Consider the following 12,995-nt stretch of genomic DNA (forward strand, 5'->3'; position numbering starts at 1 on the left):
CAATACCTCCTTACTGATGTAATCAGACAGATTGTATGTTTCTTCTTCTCTTCCCCTTTTCTTAATTGCTTTTTAAAAAAAAAATCAGAAAGCAACATCATTAATTCTGAATGTTGTGCTTCCTCCACAATGCATGAAAGCAATATAACATTTATTATCTTTGAGGACATCACATGCTCAACCATATTATAATGGTGGAAGTGAATTACATGAAGGAAAGTTATTTTTATCAATCATACTTATTCCAAAGATGAAAATTTATTCAAAGTTTGTGAGAAGATTTGTAGCTCAGGTGCTCGTTGTTGTGGTTCTGTTCACCGAGCTGGGAATTTGTGTTGCAGACGTTTCGTCCCCTGTCTAGGTGACATCCTCAGTGCTTGGGAGCCTCCTCTGAAGCGCTTCTGTGATGTTTCCTCCGGCATTTATAGTGGTTTGAATCTGCCGCTTCAGATTGTCAGTTCCGATTGTCCACTCATCCACAGATCATCGACCTGGACCCACTATACCGACCACTGCAACGGACAGTTGGAACTGACAACCGGAAGCGGCAGATTCAAACCACTACAAATGCCGGTGGAAAGATCACAGAAGCGCTTCACAGGAGGCTTCCAAGTACTGAGGATGTCACCTAGACAGAGGACGAAACATCTGCAACACAAATTCCCAGCTCGGCGAACAGAACCACAACAATTAAAGTATTGCGTCTAGTTTTGATCAACATATTTTGAGAACAGAACCACAGAAAATGCAAACAAAATTTACAAGGATGATACAGAGCTGCAGTTTTATGTGGAAGCTAAGAGTGAACAGACCTGTTCTCTTCTAAAAGAAAAGGCTGAGGGAAAATCTAAAGCTCTTAAATTAAGGAAGGCTTGGATACAATAAATTAAGACCACATAACCAGACACAGGAGCAGAAATTAGGCCATTCAGCCCAGAGTTTGCTCCACAATTCAAATCATGGCTGATAAGTTTCTCAACCCCATTCTGTCCGTAACGTTTGATCCGAAAGAACCTAACTCAAATCTTAAATACACTCAATGACCTGGCCTCCACAGCCTCTTGTGGCAATGAATTCCAAAGATTCACCACTCTCTGGCTGAAGAAGTTTCTCCTTAACTCCATTCTAAGAAGTCTTCACTTTACTCGAAGGCTGTATCCTCGGGTCCTATTCTCTCCTATCAATGGAAACACCTTCTCAACATCTACTCTGTCCAGGCCTTTCAATATTCTGCAAGTTTCAATTAGATAGCCCCTCATCCTACTAAACTCCTTTGAATATAGACCCAGAGTCCTCAAGATGTTCCTCAAGCGTTAAGCTTTTCATTCCTGGGAACATTCTCGTGAACCTCTTCTAAACACGTTTGAGGGCCAGTATATCCTCAGATATGGGACACAAAACTGCACACAATACTTCAAAATAAGTCTACTTCACAAAGTCTTTAGGTGCAAAAGCCATTTGGTCCATCATACCAGCACCATGTAATAGAAACGGTGCAATCTCCTGCACTCCTTTCCAATCCAATCCAAATAATCAACCGGTCCCCTCTTAAATGTCTCAATTGAAGCCACTCCACCACATTTCCAGCCAGTGCATTCCAGACGTTACCTACTAGCAATGTGAAAATGCTTTTTCTCACATCACCCTTACTTCAATTGCACATGACTTTAAATCAATGTAAGCTTTTTCTTTAAAAAGATTTGGTAACAAGTTCGCCCTCTACCCTGTCTAGCCCACTCATGATTGTGAAAACCTTTACCAAATCTCCTCTCGGCCTACTCATCTCCAGGAGAACAGCCTTAACTTCTTCAATCTATCTTCATAGCTGAAGTTTCTTCTCCATAAAAGCATTTTTGTAGAGTGTTTCTATACTCTGATGCATTCCCATTTTTCCTAAAACACAGTGATATATACAACTGTACACGATACAGCAGCTGAGGTCCAACGAATATCTTTACAAATTCAACACCACCTTTACAAATTCAGCACTTGCTCTATGCCTCTATTAATAAAGCTGAGAACACTATGCTTTAACTGCTCTCTTCACTTGTCCCCCCCCCAACTTCATACAATCTGTGCACATATACACCCAGGTCCCTCTGTTCCTGCACCCCCTATTTTGTATTCTCTTTCAATGTTCTTCTTACCAAAAGGCAAACCTCCAAACTCTCTGCATTGAACCTCATCTGCCAGCTCTCCACCCATTCCACCAACCTGTCAATGCCCTTTTGAAGTTCCAATTGACATCCTTACACAGTTCAACACACGAGGAGAAAGAAGAAATGCTAATCAGCCATGATTAAATAGCAGAGTGGACCCGATGGGCCAAATGGCCTTACTTCCACTCCTATTTCTTATAGTCTTAAGAATTTTGTTTACGCAGAAAGCAGTGAGAATGCAGAATTCACTTTTACTCATGGTTGACACGAATAATTTGGATGCATTTAAGGATAAGTTAAATAAACAAAGGAAAATAAATTGAGGGTCATGCTGGCAGTAAGGTGAAGGAATCAGATGGAGGGGAGTATTTGAACCAAATAGTTTATTTTTATGCTTAAAGAATTGGTTCATTATAATTCAAAAGGAGATAGTGAATAAAAATAAGTCAGACACAGCTTTACCTTCAAATAGAAATACAAGTTTTAGTGTTGGTGCTGATATTCTCTTGGTACCCAGTGAGGTATTACCACCAACATACACTAAATACTCTGCAGGAGATTAGATCTTCAGTGACACTGCCTCAATTTATGCTAATGAGTTACAAGTCTGCACACTGTTAATGTGCCTTTACCAGATTAGCAAATCCGCACATTCTTGGATTAATAGAATTTCTATTATTCCAAATACAATTTGGAACACTCATTACCTGCAAGCTCCCCTCCAAGCCAATCACCATCCTGAATTGGGAAAAAAAAATCTTTCACTGTCACTGGGTCAAAACCTTTGTATGCCCTCCCTAATGGCATTGTGAGTCAACCCATAGCAGGTGGAATGCAGTGGTTCAAGAATGCAGGGCAAAAGTGAGGACTGCAGATGCTGGAAACCACCCCCTCCCCAACCTCTCTCTCCATCCTGGAGGCTCCCTGCCTCCATTCCTGAAGAAGGGCTTTTGCCCAAAACATCGACTTTCCTGCTCCTCTGATACTGCCTGACCTACTGTGCTTTTCCAGCGCCACTCTAATCTAGGTCCAAGAATGCAGCTCACCAACACTTCCTCAAAGGCAATTAGAAACAGCCAATAAAATGCCAGTCAGCGACACCCATATCCCACAAATGATTTTTTAATTGATTGTCAAATATTCAAAGTTATTTCACAAGACAGTTTAAAACAAATCTATACCTGTTTCAGTTTCTTGTACTGACTGGTTGTCCCCTTTCACCTGGGCACAAACAAAGTAGTGTTAAATTCATGGTCTTATTAGAAATCTCACTCTGGAAATTTAATTAATACGTCACAATTTCTTAAAAGCTTTACAAATTCAACACCAGCATTAAATTTCACCCAGTAGTTTAAAAAAAATGGAAATCCCCCAAACCTTGCAACAACTGAACAAATTCCCTTTGCATCATGCCAAACGTCAGCCATACTCTGTCCTTGTGATAAAGGCTTCAAAATATCAAAAGATGCAAATTAACAATTAGGAAAAGAAGCAGAAGAAAGTATTTTAGGGAGGAACAAATTACTGCACATGCTGGAGATCACAGCGGGTCAGACAGCATCCATGGAGAGTCTGCAAGATAACGCTGAATCTGGATGACTCTTCAGAGCTGAAGCAGTGCAGGCAGAACAGCATTGCATCTATAGTTGTGATGTGAGAAGTGGGGGTTGAGGTGGGGGGTAGCGAGTGCGTAGAGCTGGTAAAGAAAAGATGTTGATAGTTCAGGTTAAATGATCGGAATGTGAGAATGGCAGAACAATATAATGTGTCTCTCGCCAGACGTGACAGCCAGTGGGGTGGGGTGGGGGAGGACAACAAATGATAGCAAGCTAAACAATTTAAGAAGTCTTCCACTCAATATTACGTCCACAACATTGTAAAGTGCCTAGTCTGAAGATGAGATGCTGTACTGAAAACAACAAAACTACACATACCGGGAGACCGTTTATGGAACACCTCTGCTTTGTGTGCAAGCAGGACCCCAACTTTCCCATACTGGGTCATTTTAACACAGAGTCCTGCTCACATGTCTGTCCTCAGTATGTTGCAGCATACCAGTGAGTCTCAACATAAACTCAGACTAGGCACTTTACAGCCTTATGGACTTAATTTGGAATTCTTCGCTTTCTTTTACCTTGTTAGCATGTCCCCCTCTCCCACTCCCGCTACCCCCCAAAAAAATCCTACTTACTGTGCTTTCAACTCTGGGAGACACACTATTCTAACTTAGTCTGAACTATCAACATCTTTTCTTCACCAGCATGTTACACCCACGGGGCGGCACGGTGGCACAGTGGTTAGCACTGCTGTCTCATACCACCAGGGACCCAGGTGCAATTCCACCCTCGGGCAACTGGCTGTGTGGAGTTTGCACATTCTCCCTGTGTCTGCATGGGTTTCCTCCAGGTGCTCTGGTTCCCTTCCACAATCCAAAGATGTGCAGGCCAGGTGAATTGGCCATGCTAAATTGCCCATTAGTCAGAGGGAAATGGATCTGGGTGGGTTACTCTTCAGTACTCTTCAGAGGGTCGGTGTGGACTTGTGGGGCCGAAGGGCCTGTTTCCACACTGTAGGGAATCCAATCTAATCACTACCTCCAAATCACTTAACCTGAACTATCCTAACCCCACCTTCCAAAAGCTATAGCATAAATCCTAGGAGAAAGTGAGGACTGCAGATGCTGGAGATCATTCCTGATGAAGAGCTTATGTTCAAAACATTGATTCTCCTGCTCCTCCGATGCTGGCTGGCCGACTGTGCTTTTCCAGCACCACACTCTTCGACTCTTTAGCATAAATCCTATCCCCTCTTACGCTTCACTTCAACTCTGATGAAGACTCATCTAGGCTGAAAATGTTAGCTTGCTCTCTCTCCACAAATGCTGTCTGACTTGCTGTAATCGCCAGCATTTGTTATTGTCAAAGAAATTAGGAAATTGCCAGGGACGTCACTTAACAAATAAAAGGAGTCCAATGAAGTAATTAAGGTTGAGTGCAAGAGGGAAATTGAATTGAAAAATAGAGGACAAGTGGAGTTGATCAATTAAAAAATGCATTAGATTTGATGACTGTTTCTTAAAAGTTTATCTGTGACAGTATATATTACAAGAACTTTTCCATAGCACTCAACTACAATAATTCCTAACATAAAGCTTTCAATCTATTACCACTTGAGTTGAAGCCAGCAGTTTTCTCTTTTTTTCGAGTTTTGCTTTTCTTTGCTGCTCCTGTTAAAAACAAAGACATCAACTATTTGGTAATCCAGTGCATCAAAGAAAGTATTTTATCTTGAGTATTCAACCACAATTTAAAAATACTAACATCACAGACAAATCCACTCTACCATCCAGGGTAAGATTTCAGCAATTAGTCCTTGGAAAGAAAAAATATCCTATCTTTTCTTCATCCTGTCCTGAAACCAGTCTCCTGCTTACAGACAGTTAGCCACAAAGTGACCAGAAGTGCAATCCTGAAGTCTGATAGTCCTGGACAGAATTTAGTTCTGTCGGATCATACCTCTTTGCCAAACCTTACACTTTTAAGCAATCATCACTGAATAAGGAGTAGGTAAAAGGAGAGCTAGCTGATTACTGCCCTGCATATACAAGGGGGTATAAAACCAACTGTCTCACCTCGTACTAACTCAGAGAACTGGTTTGAATGACTCCAAGTCATTGCAGGCAATGTCTTTATTCCCCAAAGATTAAAAGGCAACAAAATCATTACTATGTCATCATTCAGATTGATTAGACAAACCATCAAAAAAAATGTAGCCCTAAACTTTCAACCTGATGTAGCAAAATCTTTCAAGTTTAAAGTTTCAAACAAATAGTTATGATGCAGGTACAGGACTTCAGTAAGGTGTTCGACAAGATTCCTCATGGTAGATTAGTTAGCAAGGTTAGATCTCATGGAATACAAGGAGAACTAGCCATTTAGACACAGAACTGGCTCAAAAGGTAGAAGACAGACGGTGGTGATGGAGGATTGTTTTTCAGACTGGAGGCCTGTGACCAATGGAATGCCACAAGAATTGGTGCTGAGTCCACTACTTTGTCATTTATGGAAATGATTTGGATATGAACATAGGAGGTATAGTTAGTAAGTTTGCGGATGACACCAAAATTGGAAGTGTAGTGGGCAGCAAAGAAGGCTATCTCAGAGTACAAAGGGATCTTGATCAGATGGGCCAATGGGCTGAGGAGTGGCAGATGGAGTTTAATTTAGATGAATGAGAGATCCTGCATCTTGGAAAAGCAAATCAGAGCTGGACTTATACACTTACTGTAAAGGTCCTGGGGCAGTGTTGCTGAACAAAGTGACCTTGGAATGCAGTTTCATAGTTCCTTGAAAATAGAGTCGCAGGTAAATAGGATAGTGAAGAAGAAATTTGGTAAGCTTTCCTTTATTGGTCAGAGCATTGAGTACAGGAGTTGGGAGGTCATGTTGCAGCTGTACAGGACATTGGTTAGGCCACTTTTGAAATATTGCATGCAATTCTGGTCTCTTTCCTATCAGAAGGATGTTGTGAAACTTGAAAGGGCTCAGAAAAGACTTATAAGGATGTTGCCATGGTTGGAAGATTTGAGCTATAGGGAGAGGTTGGGGCTGTTTTCCTTGGAGCGTCAGAGGCTGAGGGGTGACCTTACAGAGGTTTATAAAATCATGAGGGGCATGGATAGGATAAACAGATAGATAAGGTCTTTTCCCTGGGGTGGGGTGTCCAGAACTAGAGGGGATAGGTTTAGGGTAAGAGGGGAAAGACATAAAAGGGACCTAAGGGGCTACTTTTTCACACAGAGGGTGATGCGTGGATAGAATGAGTTGCCAAGAGGAAGTGGTGGAGGCTGGTACAATTACAGCATTTAAAAGGCATCAGGATGGGTAAATGAATAGGAAGGGTTTAGAGGGATATGGATCAAATGCTGGCAAATGGGACTAGATTAAGATAGGATATCTGATTGGCATGGACGAGTTAGACAGAAGGGTCTACTTCCGTGCTGTATATCTCTATGACTCTATAATGGAATGAATACATAATTCTGTTTAGGACAGCACAGAACAAAAGTAGTTTACGTGGCAGATTAAATCATGTGAGGCCCTTAATCTATACAGCCCCAACCAGATTGTGGACCTTAAGCAACCATTTCATCACCTTCCAGTGACTCTCCTCTGACATAATCTCCACCGAGCATTTAATCTCTTGCAAGGTGAAAGAGGGTAGTGCCTTCAAAGGTTATTCGAAGACAAACAAAAAGCCACAAATATATACCAAGCCTACCAGGCTATGACATGAAAATAAAACACACTGCAATCAATAATTCAATTTTCACTATTCATCCTTGGCTGACCAGCTCTAGGAAAAAGTGAGTACTGTAGATACTGGAAAGTCAGAGTTGCCATCCACCTACCTTCACCCCACCCTCCTATTTATCTCTCAGCCCCCTTCCCCCTCACATTCCTGATGAGCAGCTTATGCCCGAAACATTGACACTCCTGTCTCAGATGCTGCCTGACCTGTTGAGTTTTGACTGGCTCTAGACAACTGCCCACCATTCCGTTGCCTCCAAAAGGAACCAATTATAGACATAGAAGCTACCTCCAGCTGCTGTTGTTCCATCTTGGTCAACAAGAACTTGGAATAGATGTTACTCTTCTCCAGTAAGTGCTGTAATCGCTTATAACGCATTTCACGCGAGTCCTTTTCCCAAAACATTTTGGCCTGGAAAATAAAATTGTGTCACTTAAGATATTTGAAATACTAATCTATACTGCAATTTATTTCTTGTTTCTGTTAGCTACTAATATTTTTTACGAATAGTAACCCTTTGAGTACAAATGAGTAATTTCATTCTCACACGCATTCAACCAAAGCAGAAATATATACATATCACACTAAAATCAAAGACGTGGTCAGGTCCCGTATGCTTTGCAGTCTTCATCATTTCTTAATATCATAGGAAACAAAATGAATTGTCTAAAGATTGGCATCTAAGGATGTGGGAACTCAGAAGGATTGACACTTCTGGCTGATGATCGTAAGACAAACCTTTGCACTGCCTTCACATTACCACTATTATTTGGTTTCCATGGAGTCTTGTCCTCGAGGAAGCTGTTTAATTATCACTACTCAGAACTATTGCCAGGACATAGCACTTCGATCTGATCTACTGGCTGTGAAGTCACATGGTCTTCTATAGCTGAGTCCTCAAGAAGGATTACACCCAAAACGTTGACTTCTCCACCTCCAATGGGACTGAGGTGCATAAGGTATTATCTATTTTTACAATTTCCAAAATTGCTAAGTCCCCTGGGCTGGATGGGATTTATCCTAGGATTCTCTAGGAAGCCAGGGAGGAGATTGCTTTGATCTTTATGTCATAATTGTCTACAGGAAAAGTGCCAGAAGACTGGAGGATAGCAAATGTTGCTCCCTTGTTCAAGGAGTAGAGACAACCCTGGAAATTACAGACCAGTGAACTTTACTTCGGTTGTGGGTAAAGTGTTGGAAAGGGTTATAAGAGATAGGATTTATAATCATCGACGAAAGAATAAGTTGATTAGGGATAGTCAACACCGTTTTGTGAAGAGTAGGTTGTGCGTCACAAACCTTATTGAGTTTTCTGAGAAGGTGACTAAACAGATGAAATGAGGGTAAAACAGTTGATGCGGTGTATATGGATTTCAGTAAGGTGTTTGATAAAGTTCCCCACACTAGGTTATTGCATACAATACAAAGGCATGGGATTGGGGGTGATTTAGCAGTTTGGATCAGAAATTGGCTAGCTGAAAGAAGACACAGGGTGGTGGTTGATGGGAAATATTCATCCTAGAGGTCAGTTATTAGTGGTGTACAGCAAGGATCTATTTTGGGGCTCCTGCTGTTTGTCATTTTTATAAGTGACTTGGATTAGGGCGTAGAAGGATGGGTTAGTAAATTTGCGGATCGGTAGAGTTGTGGATAGTGACAAAGGATGTTGTAGGTTACAGAGGGACATAGATAAGCCACAGAGATGGGCTGAGAGGTGGCAAATGGAGCTTAATGCGGAAAAGTGTGAGGTGATTCACTTTGGAAAAAGTAACAGGAATGCAGAGTACTGGGTTAATGGCAAGATGCTTTGTAGTGTAGCTGAACAGAGAGACCCTTGAAAGTTGCTACCCAGGTTGATAGGGTTGTTAAGAAGGCACATGGTGTGATAGCTTTTATTGGTAGAGGGATTGAGTTTTGAAACCATGAGATCATACTGCAGCTGTACAAAACTCTGGTGAGGCCACATTTGGAGTATTGTGTACACTTCTGGAAGGATGTGGAAGCTTTGGAAAGGATTCAGAGGAGATTTACTCAGATGCTTCCTTGAATGGAGGGAAGGTCTAATGAAAGGCTGAGGGACTTCAGGCTGTTTTTGTTAGAGAGAAGGTTGACAGATGACTTAATTGAGACATTTAAGATAATCTGAGGGTTAGATAGGGTGGACAGTGAGAGCCTTTTTTCCTCGGATGGTGATGGCTAGCACGAGGGGATGTGGTTTTAAATTGAGAGGTGATAGATATAAGACAGATATCAGAGGTAATTTCTTTACTCAGAGTAGTAGGGGCATGGAACACACTACCTGAAACAATAGTAGACTCACCAACTTTAAGGGCATTTAAATGGTCATCGGATGGGCATATGGATGAGAATAGGTTACATGAGCTTCAGATTGGTTTCACAGGTTGGCGCAATATCAAGGGCTGGACGGCCTGTACTGCACTGTATTGTTCTATGTTCCTGATACTACCTAGCTCGCTGTATGCTTCCAGCCTCTTTTCTTTTACTCCACACTGATCCAGCTCCCTCAGAGGCAGCTCTCAGTATGAACAGAACCCCTGACACTCCTGTTTATTTTTTTCCTTTTTTTTCTTTATATTTTCCCCAGCACTCATGTTGTGTGTGTGCAAATGTAAGACACTGTGAAAGACACAAGGTGTACAAATCTTTCCATCCTCTTGCCTGTTTACTTCCATAGGTAAAAACAATGACTGCAGATGCTGGAAACCAGATTCTGGATCAGTGGTGCTGGAAGAGAACAGCAATTCAGGCAGCATCTGACGAGCAACAAAATCGACGTTTCAGGCAAAAGCCCTTCATCAGGAATAAAATCAGCCCTTCCTGATGAAGGGCTTTTGCCAGAAACATCGATTTTGCTGCTCGTCGGATGCTGCCTGAATTGCTGTGCTCTTCCAGCACCACTGATCTGTTTACTTCCATAGTTTAGCATGCATGTAGTCCTGTGTCATATCTTAACTGGCACCTTTTTAGATATGCCTGATAACAACATGCCTTCCTGCATTTTCAATGAAACCAGGGTTATTTCTGTGGCTTGACAATAAAGGTATAGTGAGAGATATGAATGATTACAAAAGAATACAGACTGCAGTCAAATATAATTCATCTGCTGGACTACATGGTGGTGTGGATTCCCAGACCTGTGTTGAACCTGTCCCAGTTAGCATGGTGGTCGTGCCACAGCAAAGTGATAGATTGTGCCCTCAGGTTTTCAACTTCACCAGGACTCTGCTATGATTACTCCCACCAATATAGTTGAGGACGAATGCACTGTTAGGCAGATTGGTGACATGAGTCCTGGTTACTTATTCTCTCAGTCAGTCCTATAGAACTCAGTTGTGATACTACTGAATCACTCGTGGTAATGAGCAAGTTCTTAGAGTACGTTTTGTGTTTGTTATCATGTTTCCTTCAGAATACTGACTCACCAGTTGAAGGAAAGTAGATGTTAGCATCTCACTTCAATGGTTAATGCGTAAATTTTCTTTCCAGACATTATCTCAACTGCCCTTCTTATTAATATCTTGGTCTTGCTGTTATATTTGTGAACATTTCACTTTACAGTCTACTTCAGAGGAAAGAAATCCAACTTAGTTTGTATTTCTGAACTTAAACTTCCAATATCATAAATACCATTTGATTTCAATCTTCACTCCCCAAACATAGCAGTTACATTATGGGATGGAATGAGTTTAAAGGGAGCTGTCCTGTGAGCAGCACAAGCAGCAGTACGAACCTGCTGGGTTAAAAAGGCCTGTGCTGCAAGACTATGAATTCTACACAGCTTTGCTGCAGCAACCACAGCCGCAGACTACTGTAACATAAACAAACCTGTTGCATCAGCTTTCTCTCCTCCTCCTGTCCTTCCTTCTCCAGTTGCCTTTCCTCTTCCAACATACTGGCTGTTATGATCTCATTTACTTCAGGCTCAGCCATCTCACTAGACTCTGAAAGGAAACAAAACGCCAGAGCACTGATTTAATTGAATACAAATAGCCTACCTGTTGCTCAATAAAGTCACTGACCAATGAGCTCCCAAGCCACGCATAATAAAGAATTCCCAGTTTGATACGTTAGAGCCCGGGTGTCCTTGGTGAAGGAGCACGTGGTCTCCACCAACACCCTGGAGTTGTTTAGGGAGAGGTGGGCGCCGCAGGGAGTGGAGTGCATTAATTCCCCCTCCAACTCTATTTTGATTTAGTCCCTACCCTCCCCTTCACTGTTTGATCACACAGCATTGCCCTTTGATGTGAAGGGCACTGCTTGTCACTGACCACTCGGGTGTTTTCCTATCTTCCTGGTGGTGGAAATTGAATAAAGATTTGTTCACTTTGTGTCTTTCACTGAGTCTCTCACCTACACACACACACCACGGGTGCTGGGGAAAAATAAGCACTACCGCAGTTAGGCGGTAGTGTGGGGTAAAAAAAAAAATTTTTAAATAAAAGAAAAAAAAACAAAACAAAGAAAAAAAAGAAAGAAAAAAAATTCCCAGTTTGATACGTTAGAGCCCGGGTATCCTTGGTGAAGGAGCACGCGGTCTCCACCAACACCCTGGAGTTGTTTAGGGAGAGGTGGGCGCCGCAGGGCCCTCCAACTCTATTTTGATTTAGTCCCTGCCCTCCCCTTCACTGTTTGATCACACAGCATTGCCTTTTTTGTGAAGGGCACTGCTTGTCACTGGCCACTCAGGTGTTTTCCTATCTTCCTGGTGGTGGAAATTGAATAAAGATTCATACACCTTGTGTCTCACACCTGTGCACACACAACAAAAAAAAACGATAAAAAAATTAAAGAATTCCCAGTTTGATTCTGTTGAATGGCCTGAGATACCATATTATACTCAACTTTGCAGGGAAAGGACTGCCGGGATTCGGGGGTGGGGTAGGGGTTATCACAATAAGCAATCACACACTCTTCCATAAAGGGAACAAAAGAACAACTTCTGAAGTCCATCAATGATCATTCGTTCAATTTACACAAGAATGATTACGCAATTGGGATACTCAAAGTTCCCACACAAAGGCAAAGCCTCACAGTAGCCCAATAGCCTGTAGCCTAATTCCAGCTGGAGAAACAGCACTTTTTTTCTACTTCAGCACCAGTCTTCTGGACTCAGTGCTGATTTCAACAGTTCACTTCCTGCCCACTGCCTGTATGTTTCACATTACTTCTTTCAACCAGAGCTGACCGTTATTCTGTTTTTAACATTAACATTGACCCATCGTTTACTGCTTCTCCACTGTCACTCTTTGCCTTTTAGACAATAGACAATAGGTGCAGGAGTCGGCCATTCAGCCCTTCGAGCCTGCACCGCCATTCAATATAATCATGGCTGATCATTCCTAATCAGTATCCTGTTCCTGCCTTATCTCCATAACCCTTGATTCCACTATCTTTGAGAGCTCTATCCAACTCCTTCTTAAATGAATCCAGAGAGTGGGCCTCCACTGCCCCCTGGGGCAGAGCATCCCACACAGCCACCACTCTCTGGGTGAAGAAATTTCTCCT

The 12,995-nt window shown here is 42.0% G+C and overlaps 1 protein-coding gene across 3 annotated transcripts in view; it reads right to left on the reverse strand.

Moving 5' to 3' along the window:
• Positions 1–12,995, reverse strand: part of hells (helicase, lymphoid specific) — a 65,427-nt gene that overhangs the window by 47,892 nt on the left and 4,540 nt on the right. For all 3 annotated transcript variants that reach the window (XM_043712290.1, XM_043712289.1, XM_043712288.1), the window contains exons 3-7: positions 11,316–11,431; positions 7,758–7,880; positions 5,326–5,385; positions 3,341–3,380; positions 7–68 (exon numbers count right to left, since the gene is read on the reverse strand). In XM_043712290.1, the coding sequence (XP_043568225.1) occupies positions 7–68; positions 3,341–3,380; positions 5,326–5,385; positions 7,758–7,880; positions 11,316–11,431 (401 nt within the window). The remainder of the gene's footprint in view (positions 1–6; positions 69–3,340; positions 3,381–5,325; positions 5,386–7,757; positions 7,881–11,315; positions 11,432–12,995) is intronic.

The sequence above is a fragment of the Chiloscyllium plagiosum genome, chromosome 22 (assembly GCF_004010195.1).
Source record: "Chiloscyllium plagiosum isolate BGI_BamShark_2017 chromosome 22, ASM401019v2, whole genome shotgun sequence".
In the NCBI taxonomy this organism is placed as follows: Eukaryota; Metazoa; Chordata; class Chondrichthyes; order Orectolobiformes; family Hemiscylliidae; genus Chiloscyllium; species Chiloscyllium plagiosum.